The sequence below is a fragment of the Neovison vison genome, chromosome 4, assembly GCF_020171115.1.
Source record: "Neovison vison isolate M4711 chromosome 4, ASM_NN_V1, whole genome shotgun sequence".
NCBI classification, from domain to species: Eukaryota; Metazoa; Chordata; class Mammalia; order Carnivora; family Mustelidae; genus Neogale; species Neogale vison.
This window is the reverse complement of record NC_058094.1, coordinates 171476535-171497700: the sequence shown is the minus strand read 5'-3', so window position 1 is coordinate 171497700 and position 21166 is coordinate 171476535. Positions and strand designations below refer to the sequence as shown.

General features: G+C 35.2%; 1 protein-coding gene across 4 annotated transcripts in view; it reads left to right on the top strand.

Annotated features, from left to right (window-relative positions):
- Positions 1–21166, top strand: part of DGKB (diacylglycerol kinase beta) — a 693878-nt gene that overhangs the window by 213728 nt on the left and 458984 nt on the right. For all 4 annotated transcript variants that reach the window (XM_044246133.1, XM_044246130.1, XM_044246131.1 and 1 more), the window contains one exon: positions 2535–2633. In XM_044246133.1, the coding sequence (XP_044102068.1) occupies positions 2535–2633 (99 nt within the window). The remainder of the gene's footprint in view (positions 1–2534; positions 2634–21166) is intronic.

Here is a 21166-nt window from a genome sequence, read left to right as displayed (position 1 = left end):
TTGTAGGCTTCAAATAAATATACAGAAAGGATCGTTATCCTTTGCCATATCAGTTGCAAATTGTTGGAAACACATGGAATGGAGGCATGGGGGAGAGGGAAGCCCTCAGATAGAATATCTGTGGTTGGTGTGGGCACTCAGAGAGCCCTGCCCCTCTGTCCTTCAGAGTCACATGTGAGGCTGTACGAACTTCAGGGAAGAGGAAAAAAATTCAGAACTTTCTCATTCCGTACACTCAGGGATCTTTAATGTAGATCTTGCCTCTACAAATTAGAGGCTTCTTGGATTCTGCATTCTCATATTTAAAGAGGTCCTACAGGATCAAAAAACAAAAGCCTTTTTTGCTGTGACACCCTGGCATAGAAGAGCCTTAAGACTCATCGTTTGTCTTTGGTTTTGGTTCATTTTTTCATAGTGATTAAGATGTAAGCTTCCCAGGACTGCCATCACAAAATGCCACAAAATGAGTAGCTTTAAACAACAGAGCCTTATTCTCCTTTAGTACTGGAGGCCAGAAATTTGAAATCAAGGTCAGCAGGGTCAGAGTCCATCTGAAGGGTGTCTGGGAGAACGCTTCCTTGCGGCTTCCTGGGCTCTGCTGGGAGCCTGCCCTCCTTGCTCTTCCTTGGCTTGTGGCTGCATCACCAGATCTTTTCCTGTGTTGCCACATGGCCTCTTCCCTCCATCTCTGTCCCTGTAGGTCCAGATTTTTCTTTTCTTATGAGGACACCCTCATAGTCTTTGGACCTGGCTTTTCTTTATCCTGTAAAACTTCAGCTGAACCTGAATACATCTACAGAGATCTTATTTCCAAATAAGTTCACATTCACAGGAACCAAGAGTGAGGACTTCAACATACCTTTTGAGGAATCCATTGTCCATTAGGTCCAAATCTCAAATTCCAGAGCCATGATTTATTCTAAGGAAATTAAGTCCAATAAATTAATAATACATTTCACCACCAAATTTTCATTTTCCAAATCAAAACATCCATTTATTTAACTCTTTTGTACATGTGGTGTGAACCTCTGTCTTTAACACCTCTTGCCTCTTGATGTAGATCAGCAGCACTTGGTAAGAAGACTAAACCATTGTCGGGGCACCTGGGTGGCTCAGTGGGTTAAAGCCTCTGCCTTCAGCTCAGGTTGTAATCTCAGGGTCCTGGGATCAAGACCCACATCAAGACCCACATCAGGCTCTCTGCTCAGCAGGGAGCCTGCCTTCCCCCTCTTTCTCTGCCTACTCATGATTTCTGTCTGTCAAATAAATTTAAAAAAAAAAAAAAGAAGAAGACGACTAAACCATTGTCTTAGAAGGAGTTTACATGTCACTGAGAAGCAGCTGCTAACCATGGATGTATATGGAGAGGTTCTTTCATTTCATGCAATGGGGCCTTATGTGTAGGAATCATTGCCCAAGTAGCCTTAACTCAGGGCAAGGAGTTGTTAGTACGACAGATATTTTAGATTGAAGGGCAACAGAATACCGCTTCAGGGGAGTTCTATCACCAACAGTAAATCAACACTCTTTGGGGGTTTATGTTTGATTGCTAATTAACTGCTTACTAAGGTAAGCTTGTTTTGAAAATTAATGTAGCCATGACTTAAACGGAGTGACTTTGGTTCAAAACTGAAAAATGATGCCGCTCCATTTTTGTTTTGAACAAAACACGTTACTTTACTAACATGTATAATTGTTCTAAAGTAGTAATATTTTATAATAAATTTTATATTTTAATAATTTTATATTAAATTAATATGGAGTGAGAGAGCAAGAAATCCCTAGATGCCTTTAGCAAATTTGTATGATTCCCATAAAAACTACCACCTCAATTTTAAAAATCACTATTTAATGCACTATGTTATAACACCTTAATTTAAACTTGTGACCAAGATGGATAAAAATACAGTTTAGATTCATACATGTTAAAAAGTAAAAAACATTATGTGATTATACCCGAACTTAATGTAGAGCTGATAAATACAATATAAAGATAAATTTTTATAATCATAATCATCTTCTTATATTTATATCCTGCTCCTACTGAGATGAATCTCTGGTTACATTTACATATTGAATTACAAAGTTAAAACTAATGATGGGATCAATTATGCCCCATACTGAGCTGTGCACTTTGGAATGACTTTGAGAAAACAGGAGGGTCAAAAAAAAAAAAAAGCATCCACGGCGCACAGTGGTTTCAGAATTATGCTAACAGATAAGCAAAGGAAGAGACAATAATTTGCATTTGTCAAGGAAATCAGGCATTTATTGGTATAAAACCTAAAGCATTTTGAATATAAACATTTCTCAGAATTCGAAAATATATAGGCTGGGACATAGAAGTTGCTGAATGGTGGATTTAAGGTAGATATATAAGGGCAAACATAACCTCATTCCCTTTTTGATCCTCTTAATTGTTCTTGGAATCCTTTTGATGTATTTTTAATGCATTTGCTGTATCTCAGTTGAAATATCTGCTCCATATTTGCTGTTGTTATGCCAAATGATAGTGTCTTCTTTCTCCTTCCTAGCTGCATAATAAATGTGCTTCTCATCTCAAACCTGAATGTGACTGCGGACCTTTGAAGGACCATATTTTACCACCCACAACAATCTGTCCAGTAGTCCTGGTGAGTTTTTCCTTCTCATCATTCTGCTCTAACTTGGGGTTTCTGTGAAGAACTGGTATGCTATACCATTAAATGCTTCCAGGGCTGATTCTTTTCCATTGATCAAGGCAGTGCTCTATAGATCAAAAATACCCCATTACTGCCAACTAGACACCCTTGCCCACTATATTTCCTTTTTTCTTCATGGCACAGTAAACGTTTTCGTAAGGTGTGCTCTAACTGAAGCTGACTCAGGCTTCACCACTTAGTCATGCTGTACTTACCAGAAATTGTATAGGCAGAACACTTCTACATCTTACATGTTTTATAGATCTAGCTTCCCAGAATAACGAAGTTATTCTTATGGGCAATTTTGCTGGAGATGCACATTATATATCTGCAATGTTGAGTCCTCTTATCTAGGTCAGAGGCTACCTAGAAAGAGGACACATATGCTGAAGAAAGTTATTCACTGTCATTAGGTGTATTTTATTTTTTATTGGTGAACAATAAATTTAACCACCTGCAAAATACTTAATTAAATAAATATGTAAGTGGGAATATTTAAAAAAAATATGTAAGTGGGAAATGCATAACTGAGGCAACCCAGAGAAGAGTCAAACCTCAATAGAAAGAGAAGTAGGTAGTCAAAGATAATATTCACATTACATTTCAAAATCCACATTGTTTCTAAAGTGAAACGCTTATTTTACAAAACAAACTATTTTATATCCATAATGCAGTTCGCATTTTTAAAAACGACATGGAAATTAAGTGGCTGGGACTTTAGCTTGATATAATAAAAATACAACAACTAAGAAATGTTAGACAAATACTTTTCTAAAGGTCAACCTAGAAATTAATCAAATTACTCAATTTGCACCCACTTATGATTCATTTTGTAATTATCTGTAAAATACTGGTTGTATTTTAAATGTCTTTATTTAAAAATTATTTAAACTCTTCATTTTCTCAAACTACAAGTGTAGAGCAAAAGAAAATACCCCCACATTGCTGAGGATAGCAATAACTAATTCTCAGTTTCCTTTCTTCATGTGAGATTCATTAGACATCCTGTAGTAAATAAGATTAATTAAAAATAATAAATGCCACATAAAAATGCATTTTAGATGAATTTTGGTGTTATTTTATTTTTCATAGCATTGTCTTAAAGAGAAAGGACTTGTACCATTTTTAGATATTTATATTCTTTTTAAAGTTATAGTAATTTTACTACTTTTGATGCAGGCTTGATCTCAGATTTTAACCCTAGAAAGAAATTCATCCTGTCATCCTAACATCTAGCTGCCTATGTAAAACCCTCCTCAGTTCATTGAACTAAGAGACTAGTTCCTTCGTCCACTTATGTCAAACTCTGGTCACATAAAGTCAAGCATGAGCTACTTTCTTTTTATTACTTTTCTTTTCTTTCTTTGAGAGAATCAAAGGTAGAGAACATGTATTACATGAATATTCTTGTATTCTAACAATCTTAACAAAACCGTCACCCTGGTGGTTTTTTTTTTTTTAGATCCTCTTGATTCTGAAGATTTGTTTTCAATCATTAAATCTTCCTACAGTTTTAATCATGATTTGCATCTCAACATTTGCTCTTTTATCATTTCCTTGGTACTACCTACTCTATAATACTTGGCACTGTTGACGACTTCGTCCTTCATGAATGCCTACCTTTCACTGACCGCCATTACGCCATGCTCTCCTGGGCTTTCTTCTGTTTCTCTGGATACCTGCCCTTTATCTTTCCTGGTTTTCATGACTTCATCCTGCTCCATGCTGGTGAATCCCTTTGCTCAACCCTCATATGTCATAGCTTTTCACTCTTAACATTCTTCCCAGTGGGATCTTGTTTATTTAGTTGACTTCATTATCATGTTAATTTATATTCAGTTCATCATCCATCTATAGGTTTGCATCCCAAACCTATAAGCCTGCAACTTGAAGGCCTCATGCTGTCTTACATGCCCAATATATTATCATTATTGAATGTAATAATAGTAGCTCATATAGAGAGGGCACATATACCATACCAGCTACTATGCTTAACATATTCATTCATTCATTTAGCAAATATTTATTGAGTGTCTTGTTGATGCCAAATAGTATTATAGGCAGGGAGATAAAATGGTAAAAGCTAAATAAATCTTTGCTTTTGTAGTTTTCATTCCAACAATAAACAATGAAATAAGAAAATTATTTCATACCTGGTTGTGCTTTAAATATAAAGGGCAACGCTGAAGCAGGAAAAGAAGAGGAGAAATGTGGGGCTGTAGTTACTAAGGGGGTACACTTTAGAGTTCAATATGGGAATAGTTGAATGGAGAGTTGAAGAAAGTGAGGGAGTCATCCACATGACTGTTGGGGGATGCAACTTCACAGAGGGGTCACCAAGGATGGACAAGTAAGGATTCAGAGGCAGGAGAAAACAGGGCATCAAGGAGATTAGTGGCTGGGCCTAAGTGAGAAGGAGGAGGAATAGTAGAGGAGAAGGTCAAAGATGTCATAAAATGTTCCTGTCCTGTAGGGCACTTTAGGCCACTGTAAGATCTTTAGCTTTTATTCTGAATGAGTTTGGAAGCCAGTAGAGGATTTTGATCAGAAAAGGGGATGATCTGACTTACAGTTTAAAAAAAAACAATGTAACAATGTTAAGGGGGCAGCAATAAACAAAAACATATGTGATACTTCTCTTTTCTCAGAGAATTAGGAACCCGGGATATTGCTGAGAGAAAGGATGGTATAAACTGTATGAGAATTTAGAGGATTGGGAAGAAGTTACACAACAGGCACTGAGGAGAGTGGGAGCTTAATGGATCAAGGGAATGCCATTTGTTTGGCAGGGAGTAAGGAACAGCCCCTTGTTAATCATCATAAATTTAGAATAAGACCAGTAAGCTTGGATGAGTATATTTCTCTAGTCAAATTCAGTTATATTTCTCCATTTTTATTCTAGTTCCAGGAGTAGAATAGGCCTAGCCTAGCTTTAAGGAGATTACACATGGAATTTAAGCTGGGAGGTGAGGGAAGTAAGGACATGGAGAGGGAGATACAGTAATGGATGGTAGGAAGAATATGTTGTAGATTATTGTGGAATCCTAGATTGTTGAAGTCAAGGTTATCAGTATTTCAGTGTCAGGTTGTGAGAATGAGTGGGATAGCAAATTGAGATTATGAAAGGGTTGTAGTCACTGGTAATGATAGGTATGAATTTGTTTAATCCTCACAGTGACACTATAAGATAAATATAACCATCTACATTCCTTTTATGAGTAACCGAGAAACAGAGAGGTTAAGTACATTTCCTATGTCACATGGCTATGAGCTAACAGGCCAGAATTGGAACCCAAGAATTATTATTCCATAACTCATTCACTGAATTTACCATTCTCACCCTTTTTCCAAATCCCAAACAGACCCTCCCCCTCTCCTGTTTTTCTTACCTTGGTGACTAGAACATTCATATTCTAACTTTCCCAAGATAGAAACCTAAGAATTATCTTTGATGACTCATCTTAAATATCAGATTAATCATTGGGCAGCCTATTCTGATGTTTTCAATCCTTTTTCTTTCTTCAGCCCAACTGCAACTGCCCCATGTGTCACCATCACAAATTATTGTTCAGGATTGCCCTAATGACATTCTTACTGAATTACCTCCATTCCACACATTCTTCATTCTGCAGGAGCAGAATGAATCCACTTGTGAAAAATATCTAATATTTTCCTGCTTAAATATTTTAACATATTTAAAATAAGTAAATATCCAGTAGTTCTCTATTTGAATTCCAATTTATCTAACATGGTAAGCAAGGCTCTAACTAGATCGACTCACCCAATCCCTCATGCCATTAGCACACTTGAATTCAAGGATAATTTGAACTACTATAGTTCTCTTAAGTACACCCACTTTCTAAAGCTTTTGGAGTTTTGTATATGTTAATGAATCAGCCTGAATCACTTTACTTTAAAATTTCCCCTGCCTTGCTAAATAGAAATTAAAGGTTACTTTTTTAGCCTGGAATAAATACTCATACCACTATTAGACCCAATAACTATTTAAATAAAGAAATTATACCGTTGTTCTGCCCACAGAATTGCTTAATCAGTTCTGACTGATGGGCTCTGAGACTTTTTAATTTGTAAACTCTCACTTGACATCCCAAGAATAATTCCACACCATATCACACACTGTAAACTTTTTTTAAATTTTGTTTAAAGAAAATCGTTAGTCTTCACAAGTAATATAATCTCATTTTCCTTTTTTTTAAAGATTTCATTTATTTATTTGAGAGAGAGACAGTGAGAGAGAGCATGAGCAAAGAGAAGGTCAGAGAGAGAAGCAGACTTCCCATGGAGCTGGGAGCCCGATGTGGGACTCGATCCCGGGACTCCAGGATCATGACCTGAGCCGAAGGCAGTTGTCCAGCCAACTGAGCCACCCAGGCGTCCCTCGTTTTCCTTTTTTTCAATAACAATTCCCTTCTTAAAAATTATGAGTCCCATTTTCTCATGCTGATGTACTTGAAGAAGAGCAGGTGAGGTTCAGAATCACTGTAAGATGGCCATGAGTAGAAGAAATCTCTCTTTAATCTGGGAAATATAAAATGAAGAGCTTAAGATACTTCTTTTATTGAGGTTTTTCTTTCCTTTGCCTTGACTATATAGTCAGACATTGGCTATTGAATGAGCGACATAAACTTAATAATGGAGTTTAATTCCGGGTTGAAACACCTAAATAACATACTACAAAGTCAAGGTCCACAGCAGCACTCTTTTGATATTTTAGGACATCTTTTTAGGTGTTATTTATCTTTTAAAAAATCCCACATCACATTTCCATCACATTTCTCAGCCTCCCAGTTGCTCCCCAACACTTGTTACTACCTTTAAGTTAAAAGAGTCAGTAGATGTGTGCTCACCTATTATGGAGATTAGCAAGGTAAGCACCTTCTTTGCACTGATGGCGTGCTCTTATTGGCATATACCACAAACGGCTGTCACACATAATTGGTCTTGATAGTGCCTATTGCCATAAAAATGGATCCAAACCAACTACTCTGAAATTAAAATTAAAATGTGACCAGTGAGTCTATACTTCACATATAATCACTGCTTTCTGGGATTGCTTTTGGTTTCTGGCATATTTTGAGAGTATTATCAAAAAACCATATTGCTTAAAATTGATGTAGTTTGAGACTTTTGTCAAGATACTTCTGTGTTTGAATACTTACCATGCCTTCTTTGAAAAATCTTCCAGCAAAAATGATGACATTCATGGTCCATTTACTGCCATATCGGAGAAAATTCAGAACTGTTTCCAAAGGCAGATTTCTTGAAGGCCTTCCCTCATCCTATCTCCAGACAAATGTAAAGTGATTCCAATCTATTCAGTGGGGACCCTTGATAAGTAACTTAATTTCCATAAAAGGCCATTAATCCTTCCCAATTGATTGTTAAAATGAATATTTCTCCTTTGAATGGAGTCCATTAAAAAATATGTTCTTGACTGTCCTTATAGGTGAAACTTAGAAATTTCTGCTGTCCAATATCAAAGTGACAATGAAAAAAATTATAATAATTTCATGGAGAATGTGGCCTGATAAGCATGAAACCCACCTTTTATGTTCTTTTATGTTCTAAATTTTACCCCCAACCAAAGACGGACTTGTTCCATCTGTTTTAGTCCCTTACTGAATTGCTTTAATTAAATTCAGATTCACCATTATGTCATTTACCTACATTGAAAGATATTTTAAAAGTGATTTGGAACTCCTTATTGTAATAAAAAAGGCTGTTTTTAGAGATGCCTCCATTACCTAACAGAAATTCCTCAGTTCCCTTTATCATGGTTTTCTTTCAGTCCCTATCATCCTATTACTGTCATATTTTTATTATATAGTATTACATACTTATTATTTACACACACACACACACACACACACACACACACACACACGTTAGCCCCTCACCCCCAGAAAGGTTGAATATAATAGATCCAAGCATTGTGTTTAAATTAAATTTTTTTTTAAAAAAGAGAATATTTCAGATAAGCATTTAAGATAAAACACACTGCCTGAATCCATTACTGTCGTGTTTTACCTTCTACCCTTAAAATGCACAGAGGTAAATGCATAAGACATTTGACAATGATGTATGTATTTATGTTATTTACTTCTTTGTGATAACTCATAACTTTATTACTATCCCATCCATAAATTTCTCTTCCTTTTATTGGCCTCAGTTAGAACTTCTAAAATTATTTTTAATAGTTCATAAATTTGTTGAGTCACGGAAATCAATGAAATAGGCTAGGTAAAGTCCCTTTGATTCTCAGAGTAATTTTGTAGAGGAAGCTATAAATTTGATCAACATCTCTAGAACTGTAGTATAGTCTGTATGTTCATTCCAGGTTTTATATTTTTTTTTATGATCAGTCCATTTGGATCTCAAGGAGTGTACATGTTTTTATAATGATTCTTGAGTTTGAGGGAGGGTTTTATTACATTGATTCTTTCACTATCAACAAAAGAAAACTTGAGGGGCACCTGGGTGGCTCAGTGGGTTAAAGCCTCTGCCTTCGGCTCAGGTCATGATCTCGGGGTCCTGGGATCAAGTCCCACATCAGGCTCTCTGCTCAGCAGGGAGCCTGCTTCTCTCTCTACGTTTCTCCCAGCCAAGAAGCTCAACTCAATGGTTGTGTATGTGCAAATACATCACACCGCAACTGTTTGCAACAGCCAAAGCTACCAAGTTAGTTTCATCTCACAGAGGGCTTTGAAAATGCCGCAGATATAATTTTGGTTAGTATTATAATGGTCAACCCTATGGCCAATTATGACATTGAGAGATTATGTGGATTATGCTCCTTTTTGCTAGGAAATGTTTGTAAGTAGGAAGAAGACAAGGAAATAAAGGACTATACCAAAAGGAAATGGTGGGGGCACCTGGCTGGCTCAGTGGGTTAAAGCCTCTGCCTTCCACTCAGGTCATGATCTCAGGGTCCTCAGATCGAGTCCCGCATCGGGCTCTCTGCTCAGGAGGGAGCCTGCTTCCTCTTCTCTCTGCCTGTCTCTCTGCCTACTTGTGATCTTTGTCTGTCAAATAAATAAATAAAATCTTTTAAGAAAGAAAAAAAGAAAACTTGAGATGTCTCATGAGGAAGTGGCATTTTAAACTTTATGTTTTAACAGTGAAATGAAGCAGATCATTGTAAAAATCATTTTTATTATATTTAGCTCCATGATTAAATTACTTTTCTCCATGCTAGAGTAATTCTTGTACATCATTATTTAAAAATAAGATTCCTTTTATCTAAATAAGGGGTGGATTATTTTGTCACTTTCTGTATCAGTATATACTAGTAAAGCTAAGAAGTTAAATATAGGGATGATATAATGTTGATTATTTAACTAGAGTTTATTTATTTATATTTTATTTATTTATTTGACAGAGAGAGATCACAAGTAGACAGAGAGGCAGGCAGAGAGAAAGGGAGAAGCAGGCTCCCTGCTGAGCAGAGAGCCCGATGTGGGGCTCAATCCCAGGACCCTGGGATCATGACCTGAGCCGAAGGCAGAGGCTTTAACCCACTGAACCACCCAGGCGCCCCTAAAGTTTATTTTTTAAAGGTTTCATTTACTTGCTAGAGAGAGAGGAAAAGAGAGAGCATGTGCAGGTGCACATGCAAGCAGGGGGAGGTTCAGAGGGGGAGGGAGAGAAAGAGGGAAAGTATCCCAAGTAGATTGTACACAAAGCACAGAGCCTGAAGCAGGGCTGAATCTCACAACCCTGAGATCTAGACCTGAGCTGAAAGCAAGAGTCAGATGCTTAACCGACTGAGCCATGCAGGTGTCCCTAAACTGGAGTTTATATTAAAGATAAGCATCTACTGTTTATATACTATAGTGATTGTCTTTAAGATCACTACTGATAATCTATGTGCATTATTTTTATATACAATATCTTCATTGCAAGATTCTTTTATGTTTTATCATCTTCTTCTCTCTATTTCTTCCTTTCACCTTTCAATTGTCTTTTTAAGTTTCTGGAGCTAAAAGTCCAGATAAGAGCATTTCTCTTCGTTCCCACAAATTACACTCTATGGGCTAAGACAGGCAAGCTGATTACATACTATGGTAAGATAAATATTAACTTATAGGGGCCCTCGAGGACAAACTCTTAATTCTTCTGGAGGGTAATTCAAAGAGTAAATAAAGGTTTTCTTGAAGAAATGATGCCTGACTTTTGAAAAATAAGTGGGGATTTGACTGCCAAATACACAGTGAATGCCATATGAGTAGTCGAAGCAACCAGAGAGGACAGAGTGAGATCTTGAAACTAAGAAATGGTTATTGAGGGTTATGTGTAAAGGTGAGTCTTGGAGAGAAAGACAAGATAAGGTATAAGATAGTGAAAATCCTGTCCTGTCTTGTCAAGGAGTTAAGCTTAGCCAGTATAAATAGGAGACGACATGATCAGGTTTTAGAAAGAAAGTTCTGATGAATCGAACTAATCAAAAACTAATGATGTATTATATGGTGGCTAATTGAAAATAATAAAAAATAATAAAGATTATGTCTGAGATTTAAATTAAAAAAAAAGAAAGAAAATTCTAGTAGAGTGTGATCTAAAATAGATTTAAAGCTGGGGAAAAAATAAAGCTGGGATCACAGGAGATATAAGAGTGTAAATAGAGGATTGTGATGTGAACAATCAGAAACATCAACAGAGTAAGAAAATGAGCAAATCAGGATAGAAGATTGTGGCCAAAACTGGAATTAGAGTGTCTGATTTGATTTCAGAGTAGATTAGTCATAGAGGACGGTAAAATCTGGTTTGCAGCCATGGATCTGGGAGGCTGTCTTCCCAGTGTGGAGAGGAAGTTCACTAGCTATCAGGAGGTCAAGTAACTCTAGGGATAGTTTATTGTATGTTGTCCTTAAAACATCCCAAGATAATTACAGGGTCTTGATGAATTGGTTGCTATATAACCATAATGAAGAAGAGTGGGAAGAGCTAGGAGATTCCTTGAGTTTCAGATGATAAGAGATATTCTACTCTGAGTCTGAAGGAATGATGATTTAAATGGAAAGCTGAGTGATTTCCATAAAACTATAGAACAAGTACTGGTTGAGAGAATGAACAATCTCTTTTCAGAAACATACTAAAGGAAGTGGCAGTGACTTAGAAAGAAAAGCAGTAATTTGTTTATCTTAAACAAAGATTCAGAAAGCCCAGTAAAAAGTGTCAGAAATGAAGTGAGATACAAAAGATCAATTTAGGAGAAAGAAATCAGAAATAAGGTTGGGATAGTGATGACCAGAAAGGAAAGAGACTAGAAATTTAAGTTTCACGTGAACTCTGGATCAGTGAGCAAGTTGTTTCCTTCAAAGGGCTACAGAATCATAACAAATGATTTGTGTCCAGAATATAAAAATAATTTATGTAAATAAATAATAAGTAGCAAATAATCCAAACCAAAAGGGCAAAAGACCTAAAGTAGGCTTTGGATAAAATATATATATATATATAAATATACACAAATTTCCTAAAAACATATAATATATGCACACCATCTTTACTCCATCAGGAAAATATATTTTTAAATCTCAATAGGTAACACTACACACCCGAAAGAATTATTAAGACAATTAAAAATCCAAGGCTTTGGAAAGGATAGAAAGCAAATGGATTGTTCATACATTGCAGATGGGAGAATAAATTGGTTCAGCCACGTTACAACACTGTGTGGTAATATACTCTCTGTATTTGAGTCCTGATTTTTTCACTAATTTTGTGATATGGGGCAAGTTACTCATATTTCATATGTCTGTATTCCATTTGTAAAATGGAATTAAATGAATTAATTCATGAAAACTGCCTAGAAGGATGCCCAGTATATAACAAGTGTTCAGATGATCTCACCTACTATCATGTTTATTTTAAGTGTTATGTTGGAATATAAAAAGTAAATTTCAACCATTTATTATTAAATAAAATTGATAAAAACAACATAAAAATTAAGAGATAAATTTAAAAATTGGAGTAAGATATGTAAGAATAATTATTTATATATAAAAGGAAGCACTTTTAAAAACTTCTTCCTGATTGTTAGATGTGTATTTAGACATATCTGTAATTAAACTTTATATAGCATGTGACACCTTATTTTTACACTTAAACTAATATCATTAAATGTGTGTGTTTCTGTATACTATGGAACATTGCTATTCATGGCTGTATAATATCTTATTAAGTGAAGATATCATAATTTAGTTTAAATAATGTTTATGTCTATCATGTTTCCAATTATTTATTTTGTTATGATATACAATACCTTACTGAACATCTTTATGAAGAATGGCCTTTCCTGGTTACTCTGTAATCGATATTCCGAAGTATCCTTTTTTCTGCTCATACTGTATTACTTTGTTCTACACATGAATCAGATTTCACAGTTCTTTAGTTCTTTCTGCACTATAAACATATCTTAATCAGGAATATAATGTTTGGAGTGTTTCCTAAAACAAAACAAAAAAAAAAGTTGTAGCATAAACTATTAATGTAAATATTTAAGTAACTTATTTTAGAGGATAATTGTATCTTATGTTTACACAAACATCATATTATCAGAATATACAATCAGAATAGTATTCATTGGCAGATAAATAATATAAAAAATCAAGTGTATGTTCAATATGGTGCCTCTTTTGGACCAGTTGTGGTCTCTTCTCCCCAAAATACTTTATATTCTTGTTATAATATTCTATATTATCTTAAATAAACATAGAAGAATGCCAACAGAATCAATAATGAAGTTCATTTGCTCAGAGAAAGGAAAATAAAGCTATTTGGGTAATATGAATTCTAGACATACCCTTAGACTTGATTCATATTTTTCCAACTACCTCTCTTCTTTACTGTTACTGAAAACTTGGGCAACATGATGTTGCTAAAATACCAGTCCACGCATTTCTACATATAACACTCTTGGAGAACCATATGTCTATATTACCTTCTTTTCTTCCAATCTTGCTTGCTCTTCTACAATTATAAGAATTCTACTAGATTATGCATTGTAGATATGGTGATTAAGTCTAGTCTAGTATCGGGTATGTTAAATCTTTCCTTAAAGTATGGGTTTATCAAGTCATTACTCCTCAACAATGTCAAAAGTTCTGTTAGGGAGAGAAAGCATGGTATGTGTGCATTTTCCTCACAGTCCAGCTATTATGGGATCTCTCTGTCTTCTCTGTCACTTAACTGTAACCAGAACACTTAATAATGACCATTTCAATAGTAAACATGAGCCAGTGTAAGGGGCAGGGGGGAGATGTTTGAATTCCTCATGATTGTGAAATTTGGATTTTGAATGCTCTGGAACCTTGCTTCCTATACTAGTAGGGCTCCCAGAAGTTTAATGGAGAGGTGTGAACAGTTGGCTAAGGCTGTGACTTGCTGCAGTGAGCTTCAGTTTTTATTTAACATCAATTCGGCTGCTTCTCCCTTCTTTGTTTGCATTTACCTCTTTAACCTTTAACCACAGTTACTGAAGTCATCTATTTTCTTCAAATTCTTTATGTAATGTACCATGGGTTTATGCCTGTGCAATTTTCTTTTTTGTCTAAAGAGTAGGGACAAGCCCACTGTCAGTGCTCAATAAATGTTTCATCAGTGCCATTACTTAATATTCATTTAATTAATATTCATTATAGATCAATTCATAATTGTCATCATAGTAATGATAGGCAAAAAAGAATCTAATTTTTTCCATACTTTGAAAATCTAACTCGGACTCATTTTTAAGTTATTATTCATAAAAGGATAGCTGCTTTTTATTTATTTATTTTAAAAATATATAGAAGTAAATTCTGAACATTCCTATTTTTTTTGCCAATGGTTTTCTTTACTCAAATTTCAGTGAGGAACACATTTAAGCACTAAAGCTCTATGATGTTTGTAATATACGTGTACATCCGTTTTGGATGAACAGAGTCTTCATGTATTTTTATTTTAAAGGTACATAGGATAAGAAATGGGAAAAGACCCTGCACACTAAGTGATGAGCCCATCATCCATACTTGTGAGATGAACCATTTATTTGTTACATTGTCTTAGATTGATTTTAGTGGTTTCCAAAGAACCCATCTTCATAGTAGCTTAGGCTATGTAATATAGTATATGTATACTTACAAATAAGGTCTAATCTAGAAGAAAAAATTCATTATATTGTGGCAAATTATATTTGTTTCTACCTACATAAGTATGATAGAGTTCTATTGTTAGGATTCTAAAATACTAATTTTAGTTGCTTGTTTGTTTTTTTTAAATAGGGCTGCATAGATGTTTTTCCACATTTCTCTGATATTTTATGCCTAACATGTGGCTGTACCCAGAGCAAATTATAATAATTTTTTTAAGGAAACAAACTTGGAGTCTGTTAATTTTGTCATGATTTATAGAAAAGTAAAAATGAAAGACTGATACGACATAAACTGGGAGTTCAATTAATTGAAAATCTGATGGAAATCTAAATCATGTAGGCAAAAAAATAAGCATTATGTAATGAAGGATAGAAATATTTGATAGCTAAAATCTAGGAAATAGGCAGAAGGAAAGTAAAGAATATCTTTTATATACCTGTTTCAAAAGTGAGGATATGCAATTATCTATTAATGAATTAAGTTATTTTACAGCTTACTGCCAGTAACATGAGCAGCTAAGTATGCAGCAATCTAACACAATAAATGTATATTGAAATCAAATTAGACTTAGAAATTCACGTCACTAATATCCTAAAAAAGTTGACAGAGGTAGTTTGCAAATTTGTCGCTGAGTTTCTTAGTAGCCTTATGAAAAGAGGGGAAATACAGTCTCGACAGTCTTCACAACATAAAAACAAATCATTCACTTAGCGGAAACACTTTTTGTTGTTACTGTTGTTTCTGAGGCCTGAGATTAATTTCTTCCATACCAAATTGTATCAGAGGGCACAATGGCTCAACAATATTACTATAATCATAGTAATGTTTATTTCCTTTGGTTTCTCTTTTTTATAATAACTGTCAATGCAGACGGATGGCTTATGGCCAAAGTGCATTTTAGTATAAAGAAGTCTACCTGTTGCCAAAATAAAATAGTAGTAATTCTGCCATAAGGAAAAAGAAAGAAGCATAGTAGTTAGAGGTTACATCGATGTCATATGTGAAGATTTATTATATTGAGCAGAAGAAAACATTAACAGCAATTGTTACATGATCAAGAATACTAAAGAAAACATCTATTTTATAATATATTGATTTAAAAGGAGTAACTATAAGGTTAAGAAACGACATAGAGAAAAAAAAATATCTTAGGAGAAACCAAAAAGAAACCAGTGTCTATATAGGGAAGAATCAACTTCTGAAGAGAACTGCCTCAGTGATTTGATGGAGTGGATTAAGAAAATCTCGTTTAGTGCAAAGATGCTATCCCTAAACAAAAAATTAAAATATTTTCTTAAGTCTAAGTATACTGAAGAAAATAAAATTATGCTAAAAAGAACTGACATTTCTTCAAATTCTCTCATCTATTTAATGCAATTCCCATATAATATTTATTTTTTGCTTGGCAAAATGATTCCACAGTTTGTCTGGAAGAATAAATATTCACAAATACATTATAAATTCATAAAGCCATAGAAATAGTAAGGAAGACCTTTTTTTTTTTTAAAGATTTTATTCATTTATTAGAGAGAGAGCAAGCTCAAGTGAGAGAGAAGGGGAGAGAGAGGGAGAAGCAGACTCCAAATGGAGTAGGGAGCCCAATAAGAGGCTCGATCCTAGGACCGTGACATCATGACTTGAGCTGAAGGCAGCTGTTTAACCATCTGAGCCACCCAGGTGCCCCAGGAAAGACTTGTTTTTAACAAACCTTAAAATTATGCTTATTAAAGTCACAGTGATCAAAATAGTGTCATAGTGGCTCTAGAAGTTATAAGGACCTAGTAGAAAGTCTAAAACATAGTACACTAATATGTAGTAATGTAGTGTATGATGGAGGCCTTATTTTTAATCTGGAGGGGGATAGTGGGAATCGGTGGTGTTGAGATTACTGCATAGCCATATGGGAAACCAAATTAAGATAAATTCCACTTTATACCTATTCCAAAATAAACATGGATTAAAGATTTATTTTTGCCCTTTAAAAAGATTTTTTTGCCTTTTTATCTTTTTCCTAAAAGGAAAGGATTAAAGAAAATGTTGACAGACTTGACCAATCAAAAAAAATTTTTAAATGGTAAAGAAAGAAAAAAATAAAAATAATAAAAATGGTAAAGACCAAAGCTCATAAATCAAGGCAAACATGAGCATTATAACAACAACAAAAAAAACCTTGTTTTGTAGAATTAATGGAAATAACTACAAAATAATTTTAAAACTTAACTGTTACCAATAATTAAGAAAAATTAAAACAAGTTAGAGATCATACATTTTCTACTCAGTAAGACATGATTACCATGGAGCGTGGCATAGATGCTCCCAGATATGTGAACCTCTGTATTGGTATTTTTCTGCTTGTGCCCTCCAAAGCAAGATTGGGGTTAGGGCAGGGCAAATATCCAGAACTAACTGCATTACAGTAGAAATAAATACTTTAAATCATTTCTGTCTTCTAACTTTTAAACTTTGAGTGCAATTAAAATCAGATCCCTTCACCACTAGGCATTTAAGGATAAATTCTACCTTGCAAAGGTAACCTATGGTTTTAATGATTCCAGATGAAGTGTCAGTGATCATAAAGTATTTATATGCATGCTTTTCTCTGTTTTACTATTAAATATAACTTCTCTATTCTCAACTTTCAACGTGAAACCTGAACAAGAATTGATTCATTTAAAACTTTTGGTCTGTACACCAATTTCATGTACAATGCAGTATTTTTGACACTCTTTTGTCCTTTTTTCTTAGTTCAACCTGCATTTCCCCTTTCTATAGAAGAAGGATTGTTTAGTTCCTTTGAGGCTGCCATACTCACTCCTTGCCTTCCAGCCTAGGTGGTAGAATATATCATTTCAAATTCTGTTGCTAATGCTCACAGAAGCTTTGACCTATTTGGCCTTACTTGCCTAAGGAAACCCACATCTTATAGAAATACAGCTTACCACACCATATTCTATTCCGTATAATATTATTTCTGTTTCACCCCAACCTCAAATATTCTTGAATTCTTCCATTTGGTTACCATTACTCCAATATCCTTGAGTCACCAATGCCTGTATCCCTCCAGTTTCTTTCTTTCTTTCTTTCTCCATTCTAGCACTTTCTGCTTTTCTTTCTCCCCATTTTCCTCCTCTCATGGCCTTTGTCACAATATGTAATAATATATTGACTCACTCATTTACAGTTGAAACCCTCAAATAAGGTGTCACCTAACATGCTTGTGATAGGTAGTTCTGGACAGCACTATGATCTGAGTCCAGCACCAGAACTTCTGTTTCTACTCTTAGGGATATGTCTGCCCTTGAATCCATACTAGAAGGATGGCTGTTATTTTCTGTTTTTCTTTATTTGTATATGGATCTGACCTTGTCTGCTTCTTAACGTAGCCATAACTATATGCAGCTGTGAAGATACACTCACCGTGTCAGATGTTCCTCCTTCTACCTCAACTCACAGTATTCTCATTCCTGATTATAAAATGTGTGGAAGACTATTCTTGCTATTCATCCCAAATCCAGTGATGGTCTTTTGGGATGGTTTCCCAAGGAGCAGAGCATGAACCAGGGGCTTGGATCTTTGTGATTTATAGAGGGAGGAATGTTTCTTTATAAAACCATCTGTATGGGAGGGAGGAAGAAGGAGAGGAAGGGGACTTTGTGCAAGAAAGTGGTTATAAGAAGAGAGTAAACCTTGGCCTGAGCCCTGGGAGGTCTGGCATAAAATCATACCATAAGGCTGTTCTTAACTTAAGACAAGGGGTTGGCTTTTTCTAACTCAGATCAGTTATTCATTAGCTGTGGCTTCCTCCAGGATAAGAAGTGCTTGCTCTTCAGGCAGCCTGCTCCTGGAGTAAAGAATAACTCAGAAAATGTGACAATTAGGGATTCTCAGCAGTCTACACTCATAGCAGTTGGGGATAGGTTCTCTGACTAGGTGACAAAGAATCTGCATTGGGGTACCAAAAACATCCACTAGACCCCCTTTCCAAGAATCCTCTTTTGAATCCTCTGCAGCATTGACAGTATTTTAGATGCTCTGTTCTTGTATCACGACACTCACCTCACACATTTCTACTCGATTTTATTCTGCCTCTCCAGTCATACTCAATCCATATTGCTCAATTCCTAGCCCTCCTTCTATTCTCTTAATTATGTTTCCATTTTTAACTATATACTTATGCCATTATGCTTGCTGTAGATTATCTCATCCAATTCCATGACTCCAGCTACCCCCCTTTTCTAAAAAAGATTTTATTTATTTATTTGACAGAGAGAGAGAGAGACCACAAGTAGGCAGAGAAGCAAGCAGAGAGAAAGGGGGAAGCAGACTCCACCGAGAAGGGAGCCCAATGTGGGGCTCAGTCCCAGGACCCTGAGATCATGACCTGAGCCGAAGGCAGAGGCTTAACCCACTGAGTCACTCAAGTGCCCTCAGCTACCACTTTTGAAAATGTCTGTGTAAGCTTGTTCTCTCTGACCTCTCAAGATCCAAATACTCAGCTTCACCTTGTGAATTGCCTCTTGGATGTCCCACAGAGGCCTCAAGGTCACACCAGGAGCTGAACTTGAGTTGTTTCCTGTGAAGCTGTTCCCTGTGCACACTGACCCCCCTGCCATCACTCTCATTGCTCACACGAAAGGGAAGATCTCTTTATCTCTAGCACCTAATTCATTGTGACAAATAGTAGATGAGCAACAAATATTGACTGAATTAATGAATAACAATCAGTTGTCTGTTTTTTCCCCATCAGTTTTCAATTTCTCTTGAGTCGAGAAGAAAATACATCCGATAGTGACATAAATATCCAATAACATACTAAAATGGGTATGTGGCAGGGAAGCTTATTCTTAGAAATCATTCCTAACACATGGCAATTAGATCTTACTCTTACAAGCTAATAAAATTGAGTTTAAAGTATGTGAGGATGAGGTAATATTAGTAGATGTCTGATGAATATTATGTTTAGTTTCTGGAGTGGCACTTGAAGTATTTTATAATTATTAATAAATTTCAGAAAATTTGTGATTGTTATGTTATTGTAGTTATGTAAAACATCCAATAGATGGTACTGTGAAATGCCTAATATTTAAAATAAAGTGGCATTGCAGGCAGAGAGTTTAAAGGGACCATTTCAGAATTCTGAGGAGAATCAAGACATTTTTCTCTGGATGTCAAACTACATTTAAAATCTGATTTTTAGGGGCGCCTGGGTGGCTCAGTGGGTTAAGCCGCTGCCTTCGGCTCGGGTCATGATCTCGGGGTCCTGGGATCGAGTCCCGCATGGGGCTCTCTGCTCAGCAGGGAGCCTGCTTCCTCCTCTCTCTCTCTCTGCCTGCCTCTCTGCCTGCTTGTGATCTCTCTCTGTCAAAATAGATAAATAAAATCTTTAAAAAAAAAATAAATAAAATCTGATTTTTAAAAATACAGTTGAAGCAATACAGTAGTCTATGTAAAATATAATAAATATTCTTCTCAGCTCAGAAAATGAAAATTGATGTTTACTACGAAATGGAACTTTAAAATTGTTCCTATTCTGTTAGTAAGATTTTTTTTTAATGTGGTGATTACTCAATGTTACTCAAATAACAGCATTTTCAGCAAGAAATCATAGCAGCGGCATGTCTTTGTCACTGAAATTCTGCAGAAGTTTTTATGTTAAAAATAAAACAGGCCTGTGTGAGACAATCTCCTTCTTACTTAGAGTGAGTTCATTATTTCTTTCATATGTTGGTCTCTACCAAAACCAGTCTACTACCTGAATAGAACATTATACTGTTTTGTAAATATACCATGCATCAGAATACTTAAAAATATGTATGGTCTTATGGAGTTAATATATTTTTTAAAAAAGTAATAATAAGAACTGATTAGAGTTTGTTCCTAAAGAGCATACGAAAAGGAGTAATTTGTAAATAGCCTTATTTATCTTAGTGCTCATGGGTATTTCCATTTTAAAGTGGCACTTGTTTATATGTAAGAATGAATGCCAGATATTGATTATCAGAACAGAGTTTTACAGAAACTACTTCTAAAGCTAAAACTGAGAGGAATTATGTGATAACGTAGAAAGCTTGAAGATCTCTGTATATCTTACTTTAAATATTACATGTAGCTTTTTAAAATTTTTGCTACCTGTTCATGATAACTATTCTTTAATACTAGTGAGTATTCCTTTGTATTAGGGTTATTGATTTGTTAGTTTATTCACTAATCTTCTATTGAATATGACAGTATGCCGGCTACTAGAGAAACCAAGAATTAAGAAGAATGTTCTTGCATGCATCATCTTCTTGTGAGATATGCAGTTATGTCCTTTGGCTTCTTTGTGCAATTACT